The sequence below is a fragment of the Theropithecus gelada genome, chromosome 9, assembly GCF_003255815.1.
Source record: "Theropithecus gelada isolate Dixy chromosome 9, Tgel_1.0, whole genome shotgun sequence".
NCBI classification, from domain to species: domain Eukaryota; kingdom Metazoa; phylum Chordata; class Mammalia; order Primates; family Cercopithecidae; genus Theropithecus; species Theropithecus gelada.
Genome location: NC_037677.1, coordinates 54,563,204 through 54,585,832, shown reverse-complemented (window position 1 = coordinate 54,585,832; position 22,629 = coordinate 54,563,204). Strand labels below are relative to the sequence as shown.

Genomic DNA, 22,629 nt, shown 5'->3' with positions numbered 1-22,629 from the left:
CTCCCACTATGTATGTGGAGTCTGTGATGGGGGCACACGGATCACCTGGGGACCTTGCTAAGATGCTGCTTTGGGTGGGCCTGAGAGCCTGCATTTGTAATAGCTCCCTGAAGGCACTGATGCATGTCTGCCAGGGCTGTACTCTAAGCGGCAAGGACCTGAAGCGTGGTGTGGCCGTTTCTGAGCCGAGTTTGGGAATGTAATGAATGACAAGCACATCTTGGCCTCCCACTGGTCCTGCAGGGACCCAGCCCCACCCAACCACGCATCGGTTTCCAACATCTGGAGGGGAACACTACATGCATTTCCAGAGTTTCCAGGATTCCATTTCCATTACAAATGTAAAGTAAAAGTAATGCCACATTATTAACAAAAGTTGGAAAATAGGAAAAACTAATAGGAAAAAAAATCACTGATAATCTCATGCTGTATTTAAAATGACTGCTACCCTCTCTTCCCAGGATCCCTAAACCATGTCCATCAGGGTCAGGGACCATCCTGTGGGTGGGCTGGCGCGGTAGGCCCACTCTGTCACACTGAAGCATCGGGTCAGGTGGGGGCCTGGATCTGCCCACCCCTTCTCACTCCAAGAAAGAGATGCTCCACCCTGCAGTGCCTGAAGCCTTCGCCCAGACCTATCCTGGGAGCACAGAGTGCGGGGCAGGGTCCCTCCCCTCTTCCCTCACAGGCTGAGGAGGCAGAGGTGGGGTCCGGGGGAGGGGGTGCACATCTGGATTCCTGGCCCAGAGCCTGCATTCTTTCCCCGTGAATGTGATGAGATGGGGCCTCCAGGGAGCTGTGAGGAGGCTGCCCCCTTAGAACAGGCCCTACCTAGCAAAAACGACTGGTGGAGACCTGAAGGCACAGAACCTCCTTTGGGGGCCCAGTTTGGGTCCAAAAATCCCCCACCCTGATTGCTGACCAACCAGCGTGGGCTGAAGATGGGCCTCTGTCCTGACCACAGCAGCCAGCCTTGCCTCAGAAATCCCAGTGGGGACAAAAGGGTAGAGGCCAGAGGGCCACGGGGCCCCTCATTGGTGGAAGGGGCCCTGGGGACCTCGCTTTGCCTGCCCCACCCACAGGAGCCTGTCCGCATGTCAGTAGGGGAGCCCAAGAGCATCCCCTGGGCCAGGGCTGCCTTACCTGGGGGCAGTCCTTGATGTAGTGTCCTTTGTTGAAGCACAGGTGGCACAGGTAGTTGGGTGGGGGCCGCTTGCTGGGCTTGCGGGCCTCGGAGGTGAGGGTCAGGTCTGAGAAGTGCTCGGTGAGGGAGCTGAGGCCATCGGCAATGTTGTTGAGGGAGCCGTAGGGTGACGCGCCCTTGTACACACTGTTGCTCAGTGCCTGTGGGAGACAGAGGCATACGCCCTGCAGCCGCGGCCCTGGGACAGAGGCATACACGCTGCAGCCACGGCCCTGGGACACAGGCACACACGCTGCAGCCACGGCCCTGGGACAGAGGCACGCACGCTGCAGCCACGGCCCTGAGACAGAGGCACGCACGCTGCAGCCACGGCCCTGGGACACAGGCACGCACGCTGCAGCCACGGCCCTGGGACAGAGGCACGCACGCTGCAGCCACGGCCCTGGGACACAGGCACACACGCTGCAGCCACGGCCCTGGGACAGAGGCACGCACGCTGCAGCCACGGCCCTGGGACACAGACATACACGCTGCAGCCACAGCCCTGGGACAGAGGCACACACGCTGCAGCCGCGGCCCTGGGACAGAGGCACGCACACTGCAGCCGCGGCCCTGGGACAGAGGCACACACGCTGCAGCCGCGGCCCTGGGACACAGACATACACGCTGCAGCCACGGCCCTGGGACAGAGGCATACACGCTGCAGCCATGGCCCTGGGACACAGGCACGCACGCTGCAGCCGCGGCCCTGGGAGAAGTTCCATAACCCCCAGCCCAAACACACGCATGGATTCACACTGAATCTTCAGCCTGAGGGCTCTGGGCGCCAGAAGCCTGAGTTCAGATCCTAACTAGTGTGTCTCCATGGACAAGCCAGTTAACTACTCTGGGCCTCGGTGACCCTGTCTGTAAAATGGGCCTAGTAACAACTCCTCCTAGGGTTTCTATGAGACTAAAACGAGGTCACTAATGGAAAGTGGTTTATCTCATGCCTGGCACTTCAGAACCACTCAGTAAATGGCGATGATGATGATGGCTATTATTATTATTACCATTAGTTATTAACATACTGCCACAAGGTAAGAACATAGAGTAGAAAGCAACCTGTCAGATTTGGGGCTCTGGGGTGACTTTAGGAAAGTCACTGCTGCCTCAGTTTCCCCACCTTGTAAGGAAGGGGAAACGTCAGCTTGCAGCATTGCTCCCGCTTCACACTAGAGAATGCTGAAGCCCAGCCCTTTGCCAGGTTTCCTGCAGCCCGAGGCTTGTGTAGTCTGTGTGTGGGGAGCCCTCAGCCCGGCCAAGCCACCTCTCTGGAAGCCCAAGGAGGGAAGTGGTCCATCTCTCTCACCTCCAGATGACAGGAACCAGACATCTTGCTTAGCTTCACAGCAGACGTGGCCCAGGCCCCCTCCTGGTATATACAGCCTCTATTTATAGGAGTCACGGGCTCCGGGCTGCCTGGAGCACTGGAATTTAGCGAAGGTGGGGCTGGCAGGGAGCAACCAGTGGTCCCCCTTTCCTGGAGCAAGGCCAAGGCTGAAAGAAGCGGCCTCCTCAGGAGGGTCAACCACAAATCTGGGCTTGGGGCTTGGGTATCTCCTGGCCCCAGCACAGGTGCCCAAGAACTGCAGGAATAAGCTACGGACCTTGGGGGGCCTTGTGTCTGATGGGGAGACAAGGATTTATTTTCGGGAGTTCCAGGCTGAAGGAGAAGCAGGGCCCCTGAAAGGAAGGGCCTCAGGCTCCCTTACAAAGATGGGGCAGACAGGAGCCCAGGCTGGGGACAGTCCTTTCTGTGTTCCCTTAGCATAGGAAGGGGAGGGAGGCAAGCTGCGGGCTGGCCCCAGGGCACAGGGCACGGCCTTGTCTCCCCCAGTTGAAGTAGATCCTACTTTGCACAAGTATGTGTCCCAGCCACCCGACTGTTTCCATCTGCAGGCATCTGCCACTCCCCTCCTAGCGACATGGTCCTCATCATCTGGGTGTCACTAATGTTCTTGGTGCCTCAGGGCACATGGCTGTGCGACCACAGCCCTTTCCTTCTGGGCCTCTGTTCCCTCTCGTGTGCATCTGGAGCAGAGCCTGGGATGTGGAAGGAAAGACACAGACACCACATCCGGCGCAGGCCAGCCCAGCACACAGTCATCTATAGAGATTGGGAAGGATCTCAATGGGTCCTACTGACTGTAACTTCTCTATCACTGCCCGGCCCGACCACCAAATCCAGAGTGGAAGATTCCACATCGACCTGCGTTCAGCCTGAGGGGGACTGCAGCTCTCAGATAAGCCCAAGATGGAGCAGTCCACCCTGAGAAGCAGAGGGTCCCCCATCCCTGGAGCTGTGGGAGCCAATGGGGGTCGACCTTCCAGGGCGCGGGGGAGAATTCTGATAAAAACCAGATCAGAGGATAATAGTGACACAGACCAAGCTCTTACTGTGACCCTAGCGCTGGAAATTTTGCACGTATTGAGATAGCTGATTCTCCCCACAACTCTATGAGTCACTATCCCATTTTACAGATTACATGAGTGTGCCCAAGCCTGCATTGAATGACCTGGGAAGCTTATGACAAATAGTTTTCTGGGCCTCACCTCAGACCTACCAAAGCAGCCACCTGGAATCGAGGGCCTGAAATCTGTATTTTTAGGTGTGCGGCAAAATATACACAACAAAATCGACCATTTTAATGATTTTTAAGTGTACAGTTGAGTGGCATTAAGAGCATTCACGCTGCTGGGCAGCCATCGCCACCGTCCAGCTCCAGAACTTTTTCATCTTCCCAGACTGAAACTCCATCCCCATGAAGCAACAACACCCCCGCCTACTGCAGCCCAATCTGTATTTTTCAAGCTCCCCTAGGCAATTAAGGTACAACCAGCACTGTCCCACCCAGCCTTGGAGCACCTGGACTTCCCAACCATCAGGGTCTCCCCTTATCTTGACGCTAAGACTTTCCCCACACCAGAAGGCCCCCTCCCCCTCCAAATCCGCCCCAGCCTCCCAGAGAAAAGTTCATCCAAACAAGAAACTTGAAGCCCCAAATGGTGTGACTCACCCTCATGGCTGGGAAACACAATTTCACAAATAACAACCCACTTATTATTTTTTTCTTTTTCTTCCTTTCTTTCTTTCCTTCTGGTTTTTTTTTTTTTTTCCCCCCCTGGATAAGATTTAAGCAAGTCCACAGGAATCAGGCTGTTTGGCAGCAAATTGTCAAGAGGAAGGGGAAGTTTGGTGGGTGCCAGAAAGTGCACTAATTACACCCTGAAAAACCTCTCCCTCATCTTGCGGCCACGGTCCCCTGCCCACGGACGGCCCCACAGGCATCCCTGGGCAGTCAGAGGCCTCTAAGCGGGTGCCCTCTCCTTGGCAGCCCGACACCCCACCCTCTGGAGGGCCACAGCCTTGCTGCTGCCCCAGGCAGCTCCACAGTGAGAGAAGCGAGGCCATAGCTTCCCCTCCTCATGGCCTTTCCACCTCTAGTGCCCTCCAGCCTGGCTGCAGAGAATTAGGGCCCTTCCCCAAGCCCTAATTCCAGACGAACACTACCTTAGAGCCGAAAGGGCAGAGACCATCAGCTGACCCCACCTCATTCCCACATGACAGATGGGGAAACTGAGGTCCACAGGGGCACAGGGACGCAGACCAGGGCACCCAGACAGGCCCCAGGGCCAGAAGTCCTGCTTGGCTGGCCGGTGTGAAGGGTGGGTGGGGCAGTGAGCTGCTTCCTCTCCGAAGCCCCGTTTGAGCTCGGGCCAGGGAGGTGAAAGGCAAATCAGCCTCCTGGTTGTTTCCACAGCCTGTGGGGACTGGATGGAACAGAGGCCAGGACACAGAGCTCTATCCTCTCCTGCTCGGAGCTGGGGCTTGGCCTCCTGGGTTTCCCACCTCTACAGTGTAAAATGGAGCGGGGAAGAAGGGCGACCTTGCCGATCCCTGCGGTCCTGCTTTCCTAGGGTCCAGACACCAGGGTCCTGAGAGACGCCCCTGGAGCCTGGCATGCAGAGGCCAACACAGGCACCATCTGTTCTGTGGCCTTCCTTCCGTGGCTGGAGCGCACGGCAGCCCTAGAAATGTTCATCTATAGGCCCTAACCCTGCTCCTCCCTGCATGCCCACCGCGCAGCTCTGCCTTTCTCCCTCCAGCCCGCACTTGCTGCCTCACCCTGGGAATGCTCTTCTGTGTCCATCCAGAACCCCTCCAGGGCCTGGCTCCAGATCGGGCTCTAACTCCAGGGTTTTGGCCTTGACCCCATCCCTTCCCCTTACTCAGGCCTCAGGCTCCAAGGAAAAGCATGAAAAGCACAGATTCAGGTGCTCCTGAAGTTCCCCCTGGCCATAGAGGCCCCGACCCCCACCAGAGGCCTCGCTGATCCCTCCGACCCCAGTGTAGCCCAGTCCAGCACTGCGGTTGGCAGGAGGGGGGGCAGGGATCATGGCGCAGCCCCTCCTGAGTGACAGGTGGAACTCTGAAGTTGGTCTCTAATCTCTCCCCACGGGTGAGGCCTCCTCACCTCTCCCACAAGGCTGGACATCCCTGAAGACAAAAGTTCTGCAAGCCTCCGTTGCCCCACAGCCTGCCCTGGGTGCAGATGGTCACCAGCAGGGAAGGGCCTGCCCACTTGACAGACAGGGTGACAGATGCCCTAGCGGTCTTCTCATTTCCATGGGCCGAGTGGAGGGGCACTCCCACCTTAGATTAGGCTGCACTGGGCACTAATGCAGGGCACACCCACTTATGCGGTAAGTGGAAGCCCTTGGGCCATCTAGGCCCAAATCACCAGCCTTAGGGAAGAGGCCACCTCTCTTTCCTCCCTAGGTCAGTGACCCCAGCAGCTAGCAGGAAGCATGTGACCCTCACACCACATCTGGGGGACCGTGCATCACACTCCTGCCCAGTGCTGGAATTTCTTCAGGGTTTTTGCTTGGCTGTTGGGGAAAGGTAGGTGGGAAGACATTATAGTTTACTTTTTTTTTTTTTTTTTTGAGACAGGGTCTCACTGTTCTTACTCTGTCACCCAGGCTGGGTGCAGTGGCACAATCACAGCTCACTGCAGCCTACTGTTCCTGGGCTCAGGTGATTCTCCCACCTCAGCCTCTCAAGTAGGTAAGACAACAGGTGCATGGCACCATGGCTGGCTGATTTTTTGTATTTATTATTTGTAGAGATGAGGTTTCACCATGTCGCACAGGCAGGTCTCAAACTCCTGGGCTCAAGTGATCTGCCTGCCTCGGCCTCCCAAAATGCTGGGATTATAGGCATGAGTCACTGTGCTCGGCCTGTGGTTTACTCTGATCATGTGGTGTGTCATATATTTGACTAAATCCTTTACCTTTCTTAGTCCCTTCATACCTGGCAAGAATACTATTCAAATGGGCATTATTGGCCCCATATTATAGAGCTAGAAACTGAGGTGCAGAGAGGCTGAGCGATTTGTTCAAGGTAACACAGCCAGCACGTGTTGCCCTGTTATATTTCAGCCTCTACATGGTCTCCAAGGCTTGACCTCCCCTATAGGAAGGGGAATCAGAGGAAAATGCCAGGTGCAGACCACTCTCCTTGGCACGGAGGCCCTGTGACATCATATGCTAAGCCCCTCAGCCCTTGCAAGATGAGGGACCAGTGTCTCTGGGCTGCATGAGGGATGCAGGCCCTGGGGATGGTGGTTCTGCTGCAGAATACAGGGTACAGAGGCAGAGATTTCCAAGGCTGACTCCAGTTCTCCCCAGAGCCTGACCAGCAGGACTTCTTCTCTTTTCTTCCCTCCCTGCAGGACAGTAAGTAGGCACAGTGGGTGAGGGATAGCAGGAGTTAGGGCAGGGGGGTAGAAGCTGCAGAGGGCAGCCCAGAGGGAGAAGAGAGGGCACAGAGACAGGACAAGAGACAAACAGGAGAGGCAGTGACAGCAGGCAGGATGGGGAGCAGCATGTGCTGGGAAGGATATGGCCACAGTGAGACCATGGAGAAGGCAGTGTCTGGGCCAGGCTGCCAGGCAAGGCAGAAGCAAGTGCTGAGTCCTGCTCCCCAGGCCTGAGAAGGCCCCGGAGGAGGAACTCTGATTTGAGTCCCCAGCTCTGTAGGGGTTCCTTTCATCAGCTGAACAACCGCTTTCTTATCCCAAAGCCACCCCTACTCCACCCCACAGACACGCGCACACACACACGCACCCACACTCCTCTGTTTGGGACAAGAGACCATTCATCTCACAAATGAATCCACCCCTGTCCCAAGGGGATCTGTACTTCCTCCACCTCAGGCATCTATCTGGGGCTGGTCAAACACATACATGTCCGATATACACAGAGGTGGACACCAGCCCATCTCAGGGAGACAAGGAGACAGCCCGTGGGCAAGGTGGGAAGTGAGCCAACGGGAAAACATGGCCACACCTTGACTGAGGGTTTTCAGCTGTGCTCAGCCCCTGACTCTGTTTGTTTCCCAGGTCTAAAGCTGACCCATGGGCCAGGACAGTGCTGGACTGGCCATGACAGGCACAGCAACCCTTCACCCAGGACCCCAGAGGGCACCACTGCCTCCTGGAGGCCCATTCACCCAGCAAATGTAAAACACAGTTCCCTGGACACAGTCAGTGCTTAGCAAAAGATTCTTATTTAAATCACAAGTCCAGGTTATTTTTGGTGGGGGAGTGGGCAGAGAGAATAGGGAAAGGACCCAGGAAAGGGGGAACAGACAGTGGCATCAGGACAAAGCAGAGGAGACCTGAGGAGATCCCTTTCCTCCTTGGTTCTAACAGCTCCAGCCCAGGGTCACCACTCACCTGACAGGTGCTCGCGTTTCACAGCTATACGCCCTCTGCCCAGCTAGTGTGTAAGCACTGGGGACCGGGCTGCCTCTTACTGCTAGAGCATATTTGTTGAATGAAAGCAGAGAGCAAGAATATGAGAATCCCAGGACTGGAAAGGACCTGCATATTTAGCTAGACTGTACTTGGTCTGGAGTACCAATGAGGCTTGCAGTCTCCATTGTAGGGGTCCTTGATCTGTGATCCACTGTGGGCATGAAGGTGTGCACGGTCCCCCTGAAATCACATGCACACATGTGTATATGCATGTGCACGAATGCTTCTGTTCTGTGCATTGTGCTGGCAGCAGAAACTCTAGTTGTCTTCAGAGTCTCAAAGAGGTCCCTAACCAAAGAAGGTCAAGGACCATTCATCAGCATACCCAGGCCTCTGCTGAAACACTTGTAGGGGACAAGATTTTACTATCTCCCAAGTCAGCTCATTCCAATTAATCAAGAAATCAATAAATAGTTTTTTTTCTGTGAGACAGAACAAAAGGCAAAGTAGCCCAGGAGAGTACTTACATGCTCACAAGTCTGGAGGTGGAAGGGAGGAGGGGAGGTTACAATTCAAGACACCCACCCATGTAGAAAACATTAACTGAGCAGCTAGCATGTCCTCCGCACTAAGAACCAGATGCCAGGATTACTAAGTAGAAAAGACAAGATTCCTACTCTCAGGGAGCTGACAGTCTAACTACTGAGACAGACACACACATTGCTATTACAGGACAAGACCAATCGTTCAGACATGCTTTACAAAAAATTAGCCAGGAGTGGTGGTGGGTGCCTGTAATCTCAGCTACTAGGGAGGCTGAGGCAGGAGAATCTCTTGAGCCTGGGGGGAAGTGGAGGTTGCAGTGAGCAGAGATCGTGCCACTGCACTCCAGCCTAGGTGACAGAGCCAGATTCAATAAAAAATAAAAATAAATAAAAATAAAATAAAATAAAATAAAATAAAAAGACATGCTTTACCAGAGCACCTACAACTCATTTTTCACAGGCTCACAGCAGCTGGAGAGAGATCTGCTCCTGGTGGCAGCCAAGTAAAACCCCTCAGAGAAAGGACATCCATTTGTGTCATAAAGAAGCCAGTTGGAATGTGTCCATGTACAAGGGCAGGGAATGGCATTTTAGGTAGCAGCAATAGCAAGTGCAGGAGCTTAGAGGAGGGAGAGTGCTTGATGTTTTCAGAAACTCCAAGTAGACCCGTATGGCCAGAGGAGGGCTGAATAAAGAATCACATGCCACCACTACCACCACAACGCACACACACACACAGACAGACAGACAGACACACACACACACACACACACACACACAACAGATCGAGGACTTGAGACCTAGGCTGGAGTCCTGGTTCTGCTACTGATTCCCCGAATGCATCGTCTTTCTGTAGAAGAGCCTTAGTTTCCCTATCCAAACAATGGGGATGCTGCACACAGGCTAGGATATTGGTGCAGAAGCAGTAGGAAGTACTCAGTGCCCATCTTCTCTGCTTCTCCTAAAGCAGGCCAGCCCTGGACTCATGCCCCCATGCTGGGTTGATGGGGAGTGGCTGGAACAGGGACATGGTAGGAAATCCAGTACCCATGACCAGTATTCAGCAATTCCAGAAAGTCTGGGGATCAGAGACAAAATGTTGGAGGCATTGAGGCTTCATAGGATGCCCCTGTCCAGATGGATTGCTGCCTGCCCTCACTGGGACCCGGAGGCTGATCAAGAGGAGGGCAAACCTGGGGACCAATTGCAGGACGGGTTGCAGAGGCAACCCATAGCTGGAACACAGAATTCTAGATCGAGCTCTCCCACTGACTGGCTAGGTGACTTGCCAGGCCTCTGTGTCCTCTTTTGCAAAAAATGGGAGCTATGAGGAAAGAGAGGCCATGAATAGAGCACCACCCAAGAGCAGGGGACTGTTCCACACGGGCCATCTCCTCCCCAAGCCCTCCTCTGGGTACTGATGGCATCTGGCTCCCTGCCACTGCTACTTACTGATTACTAATGCCGTCTGCTTTCCTCCCTCCCACCTGACTCAGAAAGTCCACGAGGTGTGGTCTTTCCTCTGAGTCCATGCCTGTCCAGTCAACGTAATCTGACAGAGGGAGGGTCAGGTTGCCTCAGCCAACAGCTTCTCAAATGACGGTCCTCCTTGCCTGAGTCACACTTCAGCTTCCTAAGGGTGGCCAAGAGAGCTGGGAGCATCCTCCCAAACTCTGGACTGGAATAGAATGGCCATTGCTCCCAGGCCCTGGGGCTGTCCCCTAAACACACACAGACCACAAAGGCTGCTGGGAACCCACCGAAGATCCTTAAGCCCATTCTCAAACATGGGCACCTCATATCCTCAGGCAGAAATGTGGCTTTGTTCCACACATCCACACTGGTCAGGCAGCCCGTGGGCTTATCTCCACCTGTTAAGGGCACAGGTGACACATCCAAACCCTTGGGAAACTGCCAAGACTGGGGCCTTTTAAAGCACGACACTATAGCTACTCCTCTAAGGGTTTTAATGGCCATGTCTGTACAGAAGGGCTGGGCCCAGGGAAAGGCCATCTGTTAAGCCTTGTGACACCTTGCTACTGTTCTCAAACCACCAATGGGTAGACCTGAGCAGCAAAGAGGAGGTTCATTGCTACAGAGGCTAATGCTCTAGGAAGAGCTTCCTAAAGGTTGGAACCATCGGAACTATCCAACAATGGAGAGGTCTCCCAGGAATAAGCATCCCTGGGCCTGGAGATGTTTGAAAGAATGCTGGCAGGTGTCCTAAGCCAAAAATGTTCTCTGCTCGAATAGGTGTGGGAACTGTCACACTGAAGAAAGGTTAACAGGTTTTGCACTGCAGGACTTCTCAGAGCCTTTACTATGCTAGTGGGCATTGTGTGTTTCCAAGGGAAAGGAAGGACACTGTGTTTTCCAAATGTATTTGACCACAAAGTCCTTCCCCCAACATTCACAAAGTAGGGGTCTCTTGACAGTAGGGCCACACCTTCCAGCTACCTTTGTCCCTGGAGAAACAGGGAAAGGGAACAGCTGCCCTAAGAATTCTACCTGAATGGAGTGAGACAGCCACATCTCCCTGGAGGCTGGGGGGTACAGGGACTACCTGGCAGGGGCTCCGGGCAGTCCTCCAAGGGGCCCAAGAGGTCATCTTCACAAGGAGGTAACTCAGCTTTTCCAGAAATGACTCCCATAGTCCCTTTACAACTGTGAATTTAAATTCCAAACAAGCAGGGAAGACCCCATGCAGCCCAGCCCCCACTCTGTCTAAGAACTGCTTTCCTTGGGTACCTGGAAAGAGAGAAGGGGCTCAGCCAAGGGCCTTAGGAATCCCTTTCTAAAAGTGTATTGTCATTGCCATAGATCAGGTTTTTGAAACTGGGTTTCACGGGGCCTAGTTTGTAGACCCAGAAGCCTTTTAAGAAACTGTGCAAGGTGCTTGTGTCCGCTTCAGCCTGGCACCCTCACCACAAGCTGGGAAGTCCCCACAATAATCCAAGTCACCTCCTGGTGCTTGCTCCTGCACCAGGAACTCTGGTGTGAACTCTGCCATCTCTCTCTCTGCTCTCAGGGCCAGTGTGCCACTCAGAACCGTTGGCTTATCTTCAGCTTCCAGAGCCGAGGTTCCAGGGGCACAATGGGCTTCTGTGCCCCCATGTCCTCACCCCCTCCAAATCCCAGCTGCATTCATGGTGTTTTGCTATTGTGGTGAGAGCAGCCTGGGGGTGGTGCAGGAGGGGGTGGGCTCTTGGCACAGGGGCTGGCGCAGACAGGCCGTGGTCAGTGGTCAGCATGCAAGTCACATCCACAGGCACTACCACCGGGCCTGCCAGGCCTCGCACAGAATGGTGATGCTCCTGGACCCCCTGGGTCCCTCCGTAGAGTCCCCTCCGGCCCACACACGACTTGCTTCCTCTCCGACCAGCCCCTTGGTGGCATTGAGGTGGGGGGTATTTTTTCTTGCCTTCTCAGCCAGTTGCTATTTTGGAGCCATATTAGGTCACCAGCTAAGCCCTGGGCGCAGGAAAGGCCTGTCCCCAGGAACACAGCTGAGGCTTTGAGAGGGTTTAGGAGGCAAAGTGGGTGGGGGGGGGCGGTGAGGATGAGTGAGCCTGTAGCCAAGAGGGCCTTCCGGAAGTCAGCAGGCACAGCCCTCCATCACCTCCGAGGAAGCCACTGGCCTGTGAGCATTGGAGAAGTCCCTCTTGCCTCCCCAAGCCCTCTCTTGTTTGAACAGGTCTCAAATACTATAGATACACCATCCTGGGGTATAGCAGAGACTAAATTTAACAGATAGGTAAGCTAAGGCTAAGAGGGAGACGGGGTTCCCTGAAGTCGGGTCATGAAAGACTTTTCCACACCACTGCACTATACAGTATAACCTTTTCCTGCTCCTTTCACAGTGTGTGCCTTTATGGGGAAACTGAGGTACACAGCAATGAAGTGACAGAGGGCAGGTCTCACTGAGCTCCAGTTGGGATCCTGGATACCAGAAATTTTCAAAAAGCAGCACAACATCCTATTCTTATAGGGTACTCTTGATGGCCCCAAACTCCCAGGTCCTTTCAGGGGAGACCCACTGGTGGGGAACAATGCCACCATGGTAGGGAGAGCAGAAGGAGGCTAGAAGAGGTTGACTAGGGGTCCACACTTGATCTGTGGGTCAAGTTCAGCCTTCTCCCAGGGTGAGAAACTCCCTTGGGGCTCCCACAAGCGCCACCATCAAATCACCCACCATTCATACCCTATGTCTGTTTCCTCATCCGTGGCCCCCACTAGCCTGTGGTTGTGAATCCCCAGGGCCTGCCCAGAGCTCAACAAATGTTTGGTAAGAGAACAAACAACTAAAAACACCATGGACCGAAGAAACACCCCACAAAGTCACTGGTCACCTGAAGCCAGTTCCCCAAAGAGGCAGAAAAGTCTCTTACAAGAAAGAAAGATCTCCAGCCAAGAACCATTCCTCACTCGGAGGGAATGCTTTACAGTTTACAAAGAGCTTTGGCATACAAATGCTTTTGCCTGGCACCAAAGGGTGCACTTCCAGACTCATCTTCCTCCTCTGCACCCAGCCCCCTCCCACACCTGTTCTACTCACACAGGTCAACACGTCAGCCTGGGTAGTATTGGCCTTAGGCCAGCATTTTATATGTCCATGTCTCCCTTAGTAAATAATGGCAGAGTCGAACTCAAGGGCGACCCTCTGCATCCCTCTCTTATCCCCAGCACACCCTTGCATACATAGGCTTTCCTCCCAACCCATTCAGGACTCTGAGTCTCCTAACATTCACCGATGTGCCCAGGTCGGGAAGGAAAGTGACCCCCATGTGTGTCCTCCCCCCCAACACACCTCTTGCATCTTTGCAGAGAAAGCCCCCACAAGGGGAGGAAGTGAAGGCCACAGATGGGTGTCTGAAATTCCCAAATGAGGCAGAAGTAAATGGAGGGAGAGGAGGAGTCCAGCCCAGGGAAAGGAGTGGTATCTGGGCAGGCCCTGGAGACTCTTCAAAAAGGGCTGGGAGGTGGTGGCGATCTGTGTATTTATCTTGCTGGCAAAGAGGCGCTGCCCAGTCAACTTTGTAACTGAATCTACCAAACAGGCAGACTTTGCAACACAGCCGGCCCAGGTTTCTGCAGAAGGCGCTGGGCAGCTGGAACCTCTCTCCCTTTCTAGCCCCCCTCCCAAGAGCTCAAGAGGATTTCCCTTTCATTTCCTTCCAGGCTGGGAGGGCTAGGGACAGCGCAGTCTGTGGGGTCAAGCCCTCAGAAACCACTTCCTATGTGGCTGGGGGAGGGCGAGCAGCTGGAGGACTTATCTGGGGTCCCCGAGTGAGAACAACAGGAGAAGCCCTCTGGGCAGTCACTGCTCTCCAGGGTGCCTTTCGGGTCGGGAACAGCAGAGGTCGGAGCAAAGATTTTAGGCCCTTCCAGAGGAGCCCTGAGCAGAATCTGCACTCTCGGTCCCAGCCCGCGGTGGCCAGGACGAGGATAGGGTTGGGCGTGAGAAGGACACTTGGAAGGGGCTCCCCGCCCAGGCCGCACCCCAGCTGTCTGGAGAAAATCCGGAGACAACCCCTCCTCAACTCCCTCCCCCAACCCCTTTGGAGTAGGGCTGCCCTGGCAGGGAGAGGGGGCGGGAGAGCCCCGCCCCGGGCTGCGTTGCTCCAGCCCAGGCTCAGCCGGGAGGTGACGCGCTCCCGGCACCCCGGGGACTTCGGGCAGCGAGTTTGGCAGAGTTGAACGAAGCCAAGCCAAGCCGGGCCGGGCAATGCGGAGCCAGGCCGCGCAAGGCCAGGAAGAGCGGGTCAGACAGGGAACGGCCCGCCACAGTGGGGCGGTGGGGCGGTGGGGCGGTGGGCGGGGGCGCGCGGGGGCACCCACCTCTCCGCGCTGCAGCTGGAAGAAGCTGTTGAGATAGCTGGAGTGCAGGGGCGAGCCCAGCTGCTCCGGGCGGCCCTTGCCGAAGGCCAGCTCCGGGGGCGCGGCGCCGGCGGTCGGTTCGGGCCGGAAGGCATCGAAGGCGCTAGCCTGGTGCGTGTCCTGCAGCGACAGGTAGACCCAGTTGAGCAGCTGGGCAGGCTGGTACACCGAGGCGGCGCTCGTGTCGATGGCCGACAGCAGGCTCATTTTGCGGCGGCGGTGCCGGCCCCTCCCCGGCCGCCCGCTCGCGGCCCCCCTCCGCAGCGGAGGGGCGGGCACCGGGGAGCCTGCGCCCACTGCCCGCCTCCCGAACCCCGACGGCGATCGCCCCGCGCCCTGCGCCCCGCGCCCCGCGCGCTGCCCGCAGCCGCTGCAGCCACCGCCACCTCCCCCCGACTGCAGCCGCGGCGCGCGCGGGCGGTGGAAGGAGGCTACGAAAGTTGGGCAGGAAACTTTTGGCCCCGCCCCCTCCGCCCCGCCCACTGCGTCCCGCCCGGCCCGGGGATCCGCTATCTGCCTCGCTGCTAACCCCTCCAGCGGCGGCTCCAGGGGTGGGGTCCACGATGCCCCGCCCACTCCCTGCCCCGCCTGGCACCGTCCTCTCCTTGCATTGGCTGTCTCGTTGAATATGAACCGTCAGGGGCGGGGGGAGAGGGGAATGAGGCTCATCTGCATATGCAGCACCGACCGAGCCCGCCCATGCGAGGCCCCGCCCGAGCCCCACCTCGCCGCAGCCCGGCCAACCCAGCTCCCAGAGCTGCCGGGAGCTCGGTGCAGCCCTGGCCTAATCAATCTCGTCTCATTCTGTCGTCAGCTCTCTTGTTTCGTTCTTTCCAAATCCTCCGCAATTATTTAATTTTCACTCACTTTTCCTTTCCTATTTTCCCTCCTTTCTTATACTCCCTCTTTCTCTCTACGATTAGTGTCTCCCGTGTCCGTCGTCTTTCTATGTGGCGCGCTCCGTGTATGTATGTGTGTGTGTGTGTGTGTGTGTGTGTGTGTGTGTTGTGTATGTTCTTCTCTTTCACTCTTTCTTGTCTCCTCTCTTCTATTTCCGTCTGATCTGATGTTTCTCCCTGTCTCTCCCGCTCCTCTCTCAGACGCGCGTACACAGATACACACACTTCTAACTCCCTCCTCTCGCTATCACCATCGGACCCTCCCCCTCCGACTTAATTCCTTCCATCTGCAGAATCACTTTGCGGGCCGGCTGCGCCAAGGGGGGCCAGGGTTCCTGCCCCAGGAAAGACTCCCCGCCCCCTCCCCCTCTATCTTCTCCTATTTCTGCTCTGGGCCCGCCTCGCTTCTCGCCCCTCTCCTCCGCCCCGGCTCCAGCCCCAGCCCCAGCCCGCCCCGGTGCCTTGGCGAGTCGCCAGGACCCCAGCCTGGGCCGGGGGAGCTCGGGAAAGCGGCTGTCACCCATCTTCCTGGGACAACTCAGCTAGTCCAAGACTGCCTGAAGGGAGCCCTGTCCCCGCCTGCGCCGGACGCCCCAAGAAGTCCCAGGGCCTTCACCGTCTCTTTCTCCGGGTGGTCTTTGCTGCGCCAGCACCTGGGACCTAGCCCAGAGGAACTCACCGCCTGGCTGGGACCGAGTCATCTCTCCCACCTTCAGTCTGGCTCTGGAGCCATTCCGCCCAGCGTTGGAGTGCCAGCTCGGCCACCGCCCAGCGGAATGACCTCTGCGTGACGCCTAACCTCTGCGAGCAAGCCTGTTTTCTCCTCTATAAAATGGGAGCAGTCATCCTCCCGCCGCCGGGGACGTTTGTGTGCTTCCCAGCTTGGGCTTGGTAAGCGGAAGATATTTCGTAAAGGACAGCCCTTCCCTGCCACCCACTCCACGAGTTACTCCCATCACCTGCAGGTGTACCTAACCACATCTATGGACGCTTGCACCAGAAAGGCCTTCAGGGATGACCAAATGCCGCCCGTTTTCACCAACCAAGAGGCCCTTGGATCTCAGATCTCCATCTTGTCTATCAATTTGCAGTTATTAATACAAACAACAGCACGTATATCAATTATATCTTAATATTTTCATTCATCAAGAACACATCTATACAGTACCCTTTATATTTTTAAGCAGTTTTAAACCTATTTGTTTAAAGAGTAGGTACATGGTTGTTGCAAATACATGTGATAACCACTTATTCTTAGAACTATTTGGGGCTGGGCATGGTGGCTCACCTGTAATCCCAGCACTTTGGGAGGCCAAAGCAGACAGACTGCTTGAACCCAGGAGTTCCAGACCAGCCCTGGCAACATGGCAAAACCTCATCTCGACAAAAAAATGCAAAAATTAACTGGGCGTGGTCGTGCATGCCTGTGGTTCCAGTTATTCAGGAGGCTGAGGTGGGAGGATCACTTGAGCCCAGGAGGTCGAAGCTGCAGTGAGTCGAGACCATGCCACTGCACTCCAGCCTGGGCAGGAGAGTGAAACTTTGTCCCTGCCACCACACCAAAAGAAATAGTTGGGATTATCTCTGGAACTCTGCTGCTGTCTTTGAGATTCCAAGGGTGGAGGCAGGATTTCAAACCACTGATGAAGACCTTCCCTAGATTTTATAGAGAAAACTGCTGTTCAGGTAGGGGACATAACTAGGAATCTGACACCTGCTTAGAGAAACCTCTGGTCCTTCCCTGTGTCCTTCAGAGTGATTTGATGCCAAGAAGGTGTTTATCATACCTGGTGACCACACTGATGGCCTCTGCCTCTTTCTCCCCAACATAGTTTCTACCCAGAGCCTGGGGCATAGATAGTAAATAATCAGGAAATAGTTGCTGGGTTGATGATTGGATGAATAGGTGGAGAGATGATGGATGGATGGATGGATGGATGGATGGATGGATGGATGGATGGACGGATGTCCAGAATTTGCTCCTCTTTGAAGCCTGAGTGGCTTCTTTGGTTTTGTCCTTTTCTCCCTCTCCTTGACCACAGGACATCTGCTCAACATGTGGGCTCTGTACCCAGTAGGTGATTAATAAATATGAGCATCCTATAGGCAGCTTGCCTGGATGGCAACTGATTGACCTAAGGTCAGCCCTCAGCCAGCTGCTGGGAATGCATGCTCCAGGATCCCCTGTGACAACGTGTACTGTGGGAGAGGGTAATAGGTGAGAGTGACCAGATGGGTATCAGAGGACTAGGTACCGGGCCAGAAGACCGGGCTATGCCCAAACTCCGCACCTTCTTGCCCTATCATGTGCACACTAAGGAACTCTGCGTTTAAAATGTCAGAGGTTCCAAGCCCTCACTTTACAGAGGAGGAGGTACCATGGCCCAGAGAAGGAAAAGAACCATCCCAGGGTCACTCAGTAAACCTGATAACTAAACTACCTGCTCCTAACCCACTACTACCTCCCAGCTCTCTCTTCGTTGATCCCAGTGTGGCAGCATTCAGATGTGACAGCTCTGGCCCCATATACTGTCCTCAGACTGGAAGGCAGGAGGGAGCACCCAGGTAAGGCTCGCATCCCTGTCCCCTTCCCTGTCCAGAGGCTCCAGCCATCCCACAGTCTCCAGAATGGGTCAGTGGAATGAACACAGGATTTGGAGGAAAGAAACCTGGCCCAGTGACCTTGGGTAGGCCCGCCCTCTCTGTTAACTTCAGTTTTTCCAGGTATCAAATGGGAACGTTGATCCCATCCTTACCAACTTCTACAGTGACTGACGGGATCCAAGGAGGATACAAACAGGAAGGAGCTTTGCTGTTCCCTGAGTGAGTAGGCAGTCATGCGTGAGGGGAGGGTGACATTGATACTTTCAATAACAGTAATATTCATTTTATCTGGAGAAATGCGGGCAGGAGGGGACAAGTAGGAAAAAGTATGCTCCTAAAGTTGCTCAGGTAACAGGTCTGATAAGTGTTTGGTGGAGTGTCAAACCAAGACCTTTGAGCTCAGAGAAGCAGGAGAAACCTGGGCAAGAAGAGGAAGCAGTTGGCCTTTATGAGGGAGTCAGCCTTCAAATTGGGCCCAGGAGGCAAGCAGAGATGGGCAGGGGAAGAAGATGGGGCTTCACAATCCTGTGCAAATTGATGCTTCTTATTTCTGTAAAAAATACCCCATGATGATTTATCATGCAAACGAACCCCTAACCCTCTTCAACCCACCCACACTCCATGTGCCAGGAATAAATAGCAAAGCACAGACTGACAAAGCTAAGATTTGCTTCTCCTCTAGGCCAGGGCTGGGCATTGGGTTCCTTTGGACTGTGTGTTGACACAGAAGGTGTCAGTTTACAGCAGAGATGGCAAAATGGCAAATACTGTCCTTACAGGCACCACTGCCCCATCCCCCACCCAGGACAGACCTCACTGAGTGCAGATCCCCTTCCCAGGCAAGACTTCAGGTTCCTACTCAATACAGCACCCCACGTCGCCTCTAATGAGACACTGGAATTGGCCCTGAAGACGCAAATTATTTGCCATGTTGACTTTATATCCACTCTCCCGGGCCAGTGTCTAACCCCTATGGTGACTGTGCAGAATTACTAGGCTGGTGCAAAAGTAATTGCTCTTTTTACCATAGAACCAACCCAGTGGGCTGAAATCCAGGTTTCAAGGCACCTTTACACACACACACACACACACACACTCTCTCTCTCTCTCTCTCTCTCTCTCTCTCAAGGCACCTTTACATACACACACACACATACACACACACACACACAGAGTGCCTCCTCCTTCCATGGATGCAGCCCTGCTGTTTGCACTAACCAGATTTCAGCCCCCACTAGCCCCCGACCTCTTTGTGCAGTGCACAGATGACAAAACCATAAGGGCAACTTGACCACTCCAGGCCCCACCCACAGGCTCTTTAGTAGCCTTTAAGATTATCTTGAGCAGCAAAGGGTGGGTAGGTCCTTGAACCTTAAACTCAGTCTACCACTCCTTGCAGGTTCCGAGTTGTGGAAAGTGCCTGGAGCTTTGGAGACTGTCATTTCCTGGGCTATGTGACACTGACAAGTTGAGTCTCCTCCCCCGGACCATTTCCTTGTGTATAAAATCTTCCCACTGCTGCTGGAATCCCAGATGACACGGGGAGGCAGGAGACACTTTGAGGGCCCTGGCCTCTGGAAGCCCTGAGAGAGTGCTTGCTTGGTTTCATGGCGGACAGTATGACATGGGCCTGAGGGGTCCCAGCCTGGGTGTCAGGGGCCTAGGGTTTGTGTGTGGTCTGGGAAAGCTGGCAGAACATCCCGGACCTCTGGTTCCTAGAAGTTCGGAGCAGGCCTAGTGGGCTTCCTGCTCCCTAAGGAACCATCCTCTGAAAAGTGGTGTCTAGTGTCACATAGGAGCTGTGGGCAGCAATCACACAGTAGTCACCTGTTATTCATGGAGAATACATTCCAAGACTCCCAGTGGATGCCTGAAATCGCAGGTAGTTCTGAAACACACACACACGTGCGTGCGCATGCATGCACACAATGTTTTGTCCTATACGTACATATATACATACCCACGATAAAATTGAAATTATAAATTAGGTACATTAAGAAATTAACAGGTCGGGTGTGGTGGCTCATGCCTGTAATCCCAGCACTTTGGAAGGCCAGGAAGATCACTTGAGGCCTGCAGTTCAACACCAGCCTGGTAACATGGTGAAACCACCGTCTCTACAAAAAATACAAAAAAGTAGCCAGGCATTGTGTTGTGCACCTATAGTCCCAGCTACTTGGAAGGCTGAGGTGGGAGGATCTCTTGAGCCTGGGAGGAGGAGGTTGCGGCGAGTTGAGATTGCCCCACTGTGCTCTGGCCTGGGTGGCAGAATGAGACTCCATCTAAAAAAAAAAGTCGGGGCAGAGATTAACAATAATAAACTGAACAATTATAATAATATACTGTAATAAAAGTTATGTGAATGTGTTCTGTCTTTCTCTAAAGGTTTTATTGTACTGTATCACCCTTCTTCTTATGATGATGTGAGATGTTAAAGTGCCTGCTTGATGAGGTGAAGTGAGGTGAGTGACATGGTCATTATGACGTTGCATTAGGCCGCTCTTGACCTTCTGATTACATGTCAGAATGAGGCTCATCTGCTTCTGGTGATCTTGGACCATCAAGCTCTGTCGAGGTCAATGGCTGGATGTCAGGAGCAGACGATATCTATAAGCAGGCAGCGTCCACAGCGTGGATCACTGGACAAAGGGATGATTCATGTCCAGGGTGGAACAGTACAAAATTGTATCACATACTCAGAATGGCGTGTAGTTTCAAACTCTTGAATTGTATATTTCTGGAATTTTCCATTTAACATTTTTGGACCGTAGTTGACTGCAGGGAACTGAAACCATGGAAAGCAAAACTACAGATAAGGGGGAGCTACTGTACATTTTATCGGTGGCCTCTTAGCAATGCTCAACCTGCGGAGAGAACACAGGCTTCTAGGGCGGACTGGTCACTCCACATAATGCCTAGTGGGTCGCAGTCAGTGATCAAAATGTGAGCTTGTCCTCTTGTGGGCGACAAGGAGAATGGCTCTGGAATTTCTATGTATTTAGTTAGTGGGACATCTGTTTGGGAGACAGGGACTAAGGCACTTGCGGTAAAGTTGAGTGTGCAGAGTTCTTTACCTTATTCTGAGAAAAACTTTGTTTACATCAAAGAATAGAAGGAAAGTTGGCTAATGGAGACTTTGGGAAGGCTGAAACTGCCACTCCAGTCACCCCTTGGCCTTCCTTGCCTATTTGGAACCTTTCCATGGTGGCCCACTGGATAAAATCCAAACACCTACTGGGCACAACATTCATGGCCTTTCAGCATCTAACTCCTGATCACCCTTCTATCCTAATAGCAGGTACGATCTACCCCCATAACCCTTATACCATGTGTACCCCACCTTTGGCAAAATGAAATAACTGGCCTTTCCCATGCATGCAAGGCCTTCCTTGCCTTCGTGCCTTTGCACATACTGTTCCCCTACTGGGAAGAGCCCCCTCTTTTAGTCTTCCTAGCAGTCTCCTCTCACATTTAGAGACCCAGCTGAAAAACTGACTTTCTGAAAGAAGACTTTTGTGACCACAACCTCCTCCCCTATCACACACACCCATTAGATATTCTCTCTTTTATCTTTGACTATGGGGCGTTCACACAACATGATGACATTTGAAAAACGGTCAGTCCTCTCTTACCCTCCATTCCCACCAGGACTCACCCCCGAACTATGAGCTTTTTAAGGAGTGATAAGCTCCTTGGCCTAACCCAGCGCTGGATCAGAGCAGGCCCTCTGTTTACTTAAGGAATGAATGAATAAACTCAGAAAGCCTTTGTGGTTTGTAGACTCAGAAACAGGAGATTGTCGAATCTGGGCTGGAACATCCCGGAGACTCTGAGGATTACAGACATGCAGGGAGCTCAGACAGGGAGGGTCAGTGTTCCCTGAGCAGGCACGTCCTCCTCCCTTCTCACTCAGCATCCCTTGCAGTGGGGTGGGGGTTGTGCATTCTCAGCAGGAAGGTGAGTAGGAACTGCGTGTCTCTTGGGAGTCAACAAGAGTAGGTGTGGGTTCTCCACACTTTCTCTCTCCCCTCCATGGGGTGAAAGACTCTAAGACAGAAGAGGCCAGATCTGTAAATCAGTGTTGTAGGTGAGCTGACCAGGGTGGCCTCCCAGACTGCGATGTGTACAGCCCCTGAGATGGAGAGGCTTGTCTGTTACTGCAGCAGGGCCTACTCTAGCTCAGCTAATAGAGGAACTCAAAGATGACCTGATCCCCAAACCTAATTTTACTGATGTGAAAACTGAGGCCTGGAAGGGGAAAGCACATGACTTCTGCTTCTGTGATTTTCAGTTGTCCCCCTGAAAACCGGATAGTGGCACCAGCCAAGTCTGATTCTCAATGCTAGCCTTCTTCCTCCCCCCAGCCCAGGGGCACAGAAGGGAGTTAACCATAATCCTTGCTTCATAATATAATGTTTTATTTAATTGTTTGCTTATAGTCCCTGTACAAACCAGCCACCATAAAAATGAGAACCCTGACAATAACTTATGTCTACATATGAGATCTATCCCTAGCCCATCTCCTAGGTTCCCCCAAACTGACATAATCACCATCTGGAATCACTCCCTTGCTTTCACATTTATTTAATTGTATCTAATCTGTATGCATTCTAAAAACAGATAGTTTTGATTTGTTGTTTACCTTTCTTAAAAAAGTATCATGCTGTATAAAATCTTTATGATTGACTTATTTCACTTAATATTGTACTGCTTTTTTTTTTTTTTTTTTTTTTTTTTTTTTTGTGTGTTTTTCTTTT

At 53.6% G+C, this 22,629-nt stretch overlaps 1 protein-coding gene across 1 annotated transcript in view; it reads right to left on the bottom strand.

Annotated features, from left to right (window-relative positions):
* The window catches only part of ZCCHC24 (zinc finger CCHC-type containing 24), a 63,444-nt gene extending 48,675 nt beyond the window's left edge, over window positions 1-14,769 (bottom strand). Inside the window, exons 1-2 of the mRNA XM_025396486.1 lie at window positions 14,331-14,769; window positions 1,144-1,344 (exon numbers count right to left, since the gene is read on the bottom strand). Of these exons, the coding sequence (XP_025252271.1) occupies window positions 1,144-1,344; window positions 14,331-14,576 (447 nt within the window). The 5' untranslated portion in view covers window positions 14,577-14,769. The remainder of the gene's footprint in view (window positions 1-1,143; window positions 1,345-14,330) is intronic.
* Window positions 14,770-22,629: the final 7,860 nt, after the last annotated feature.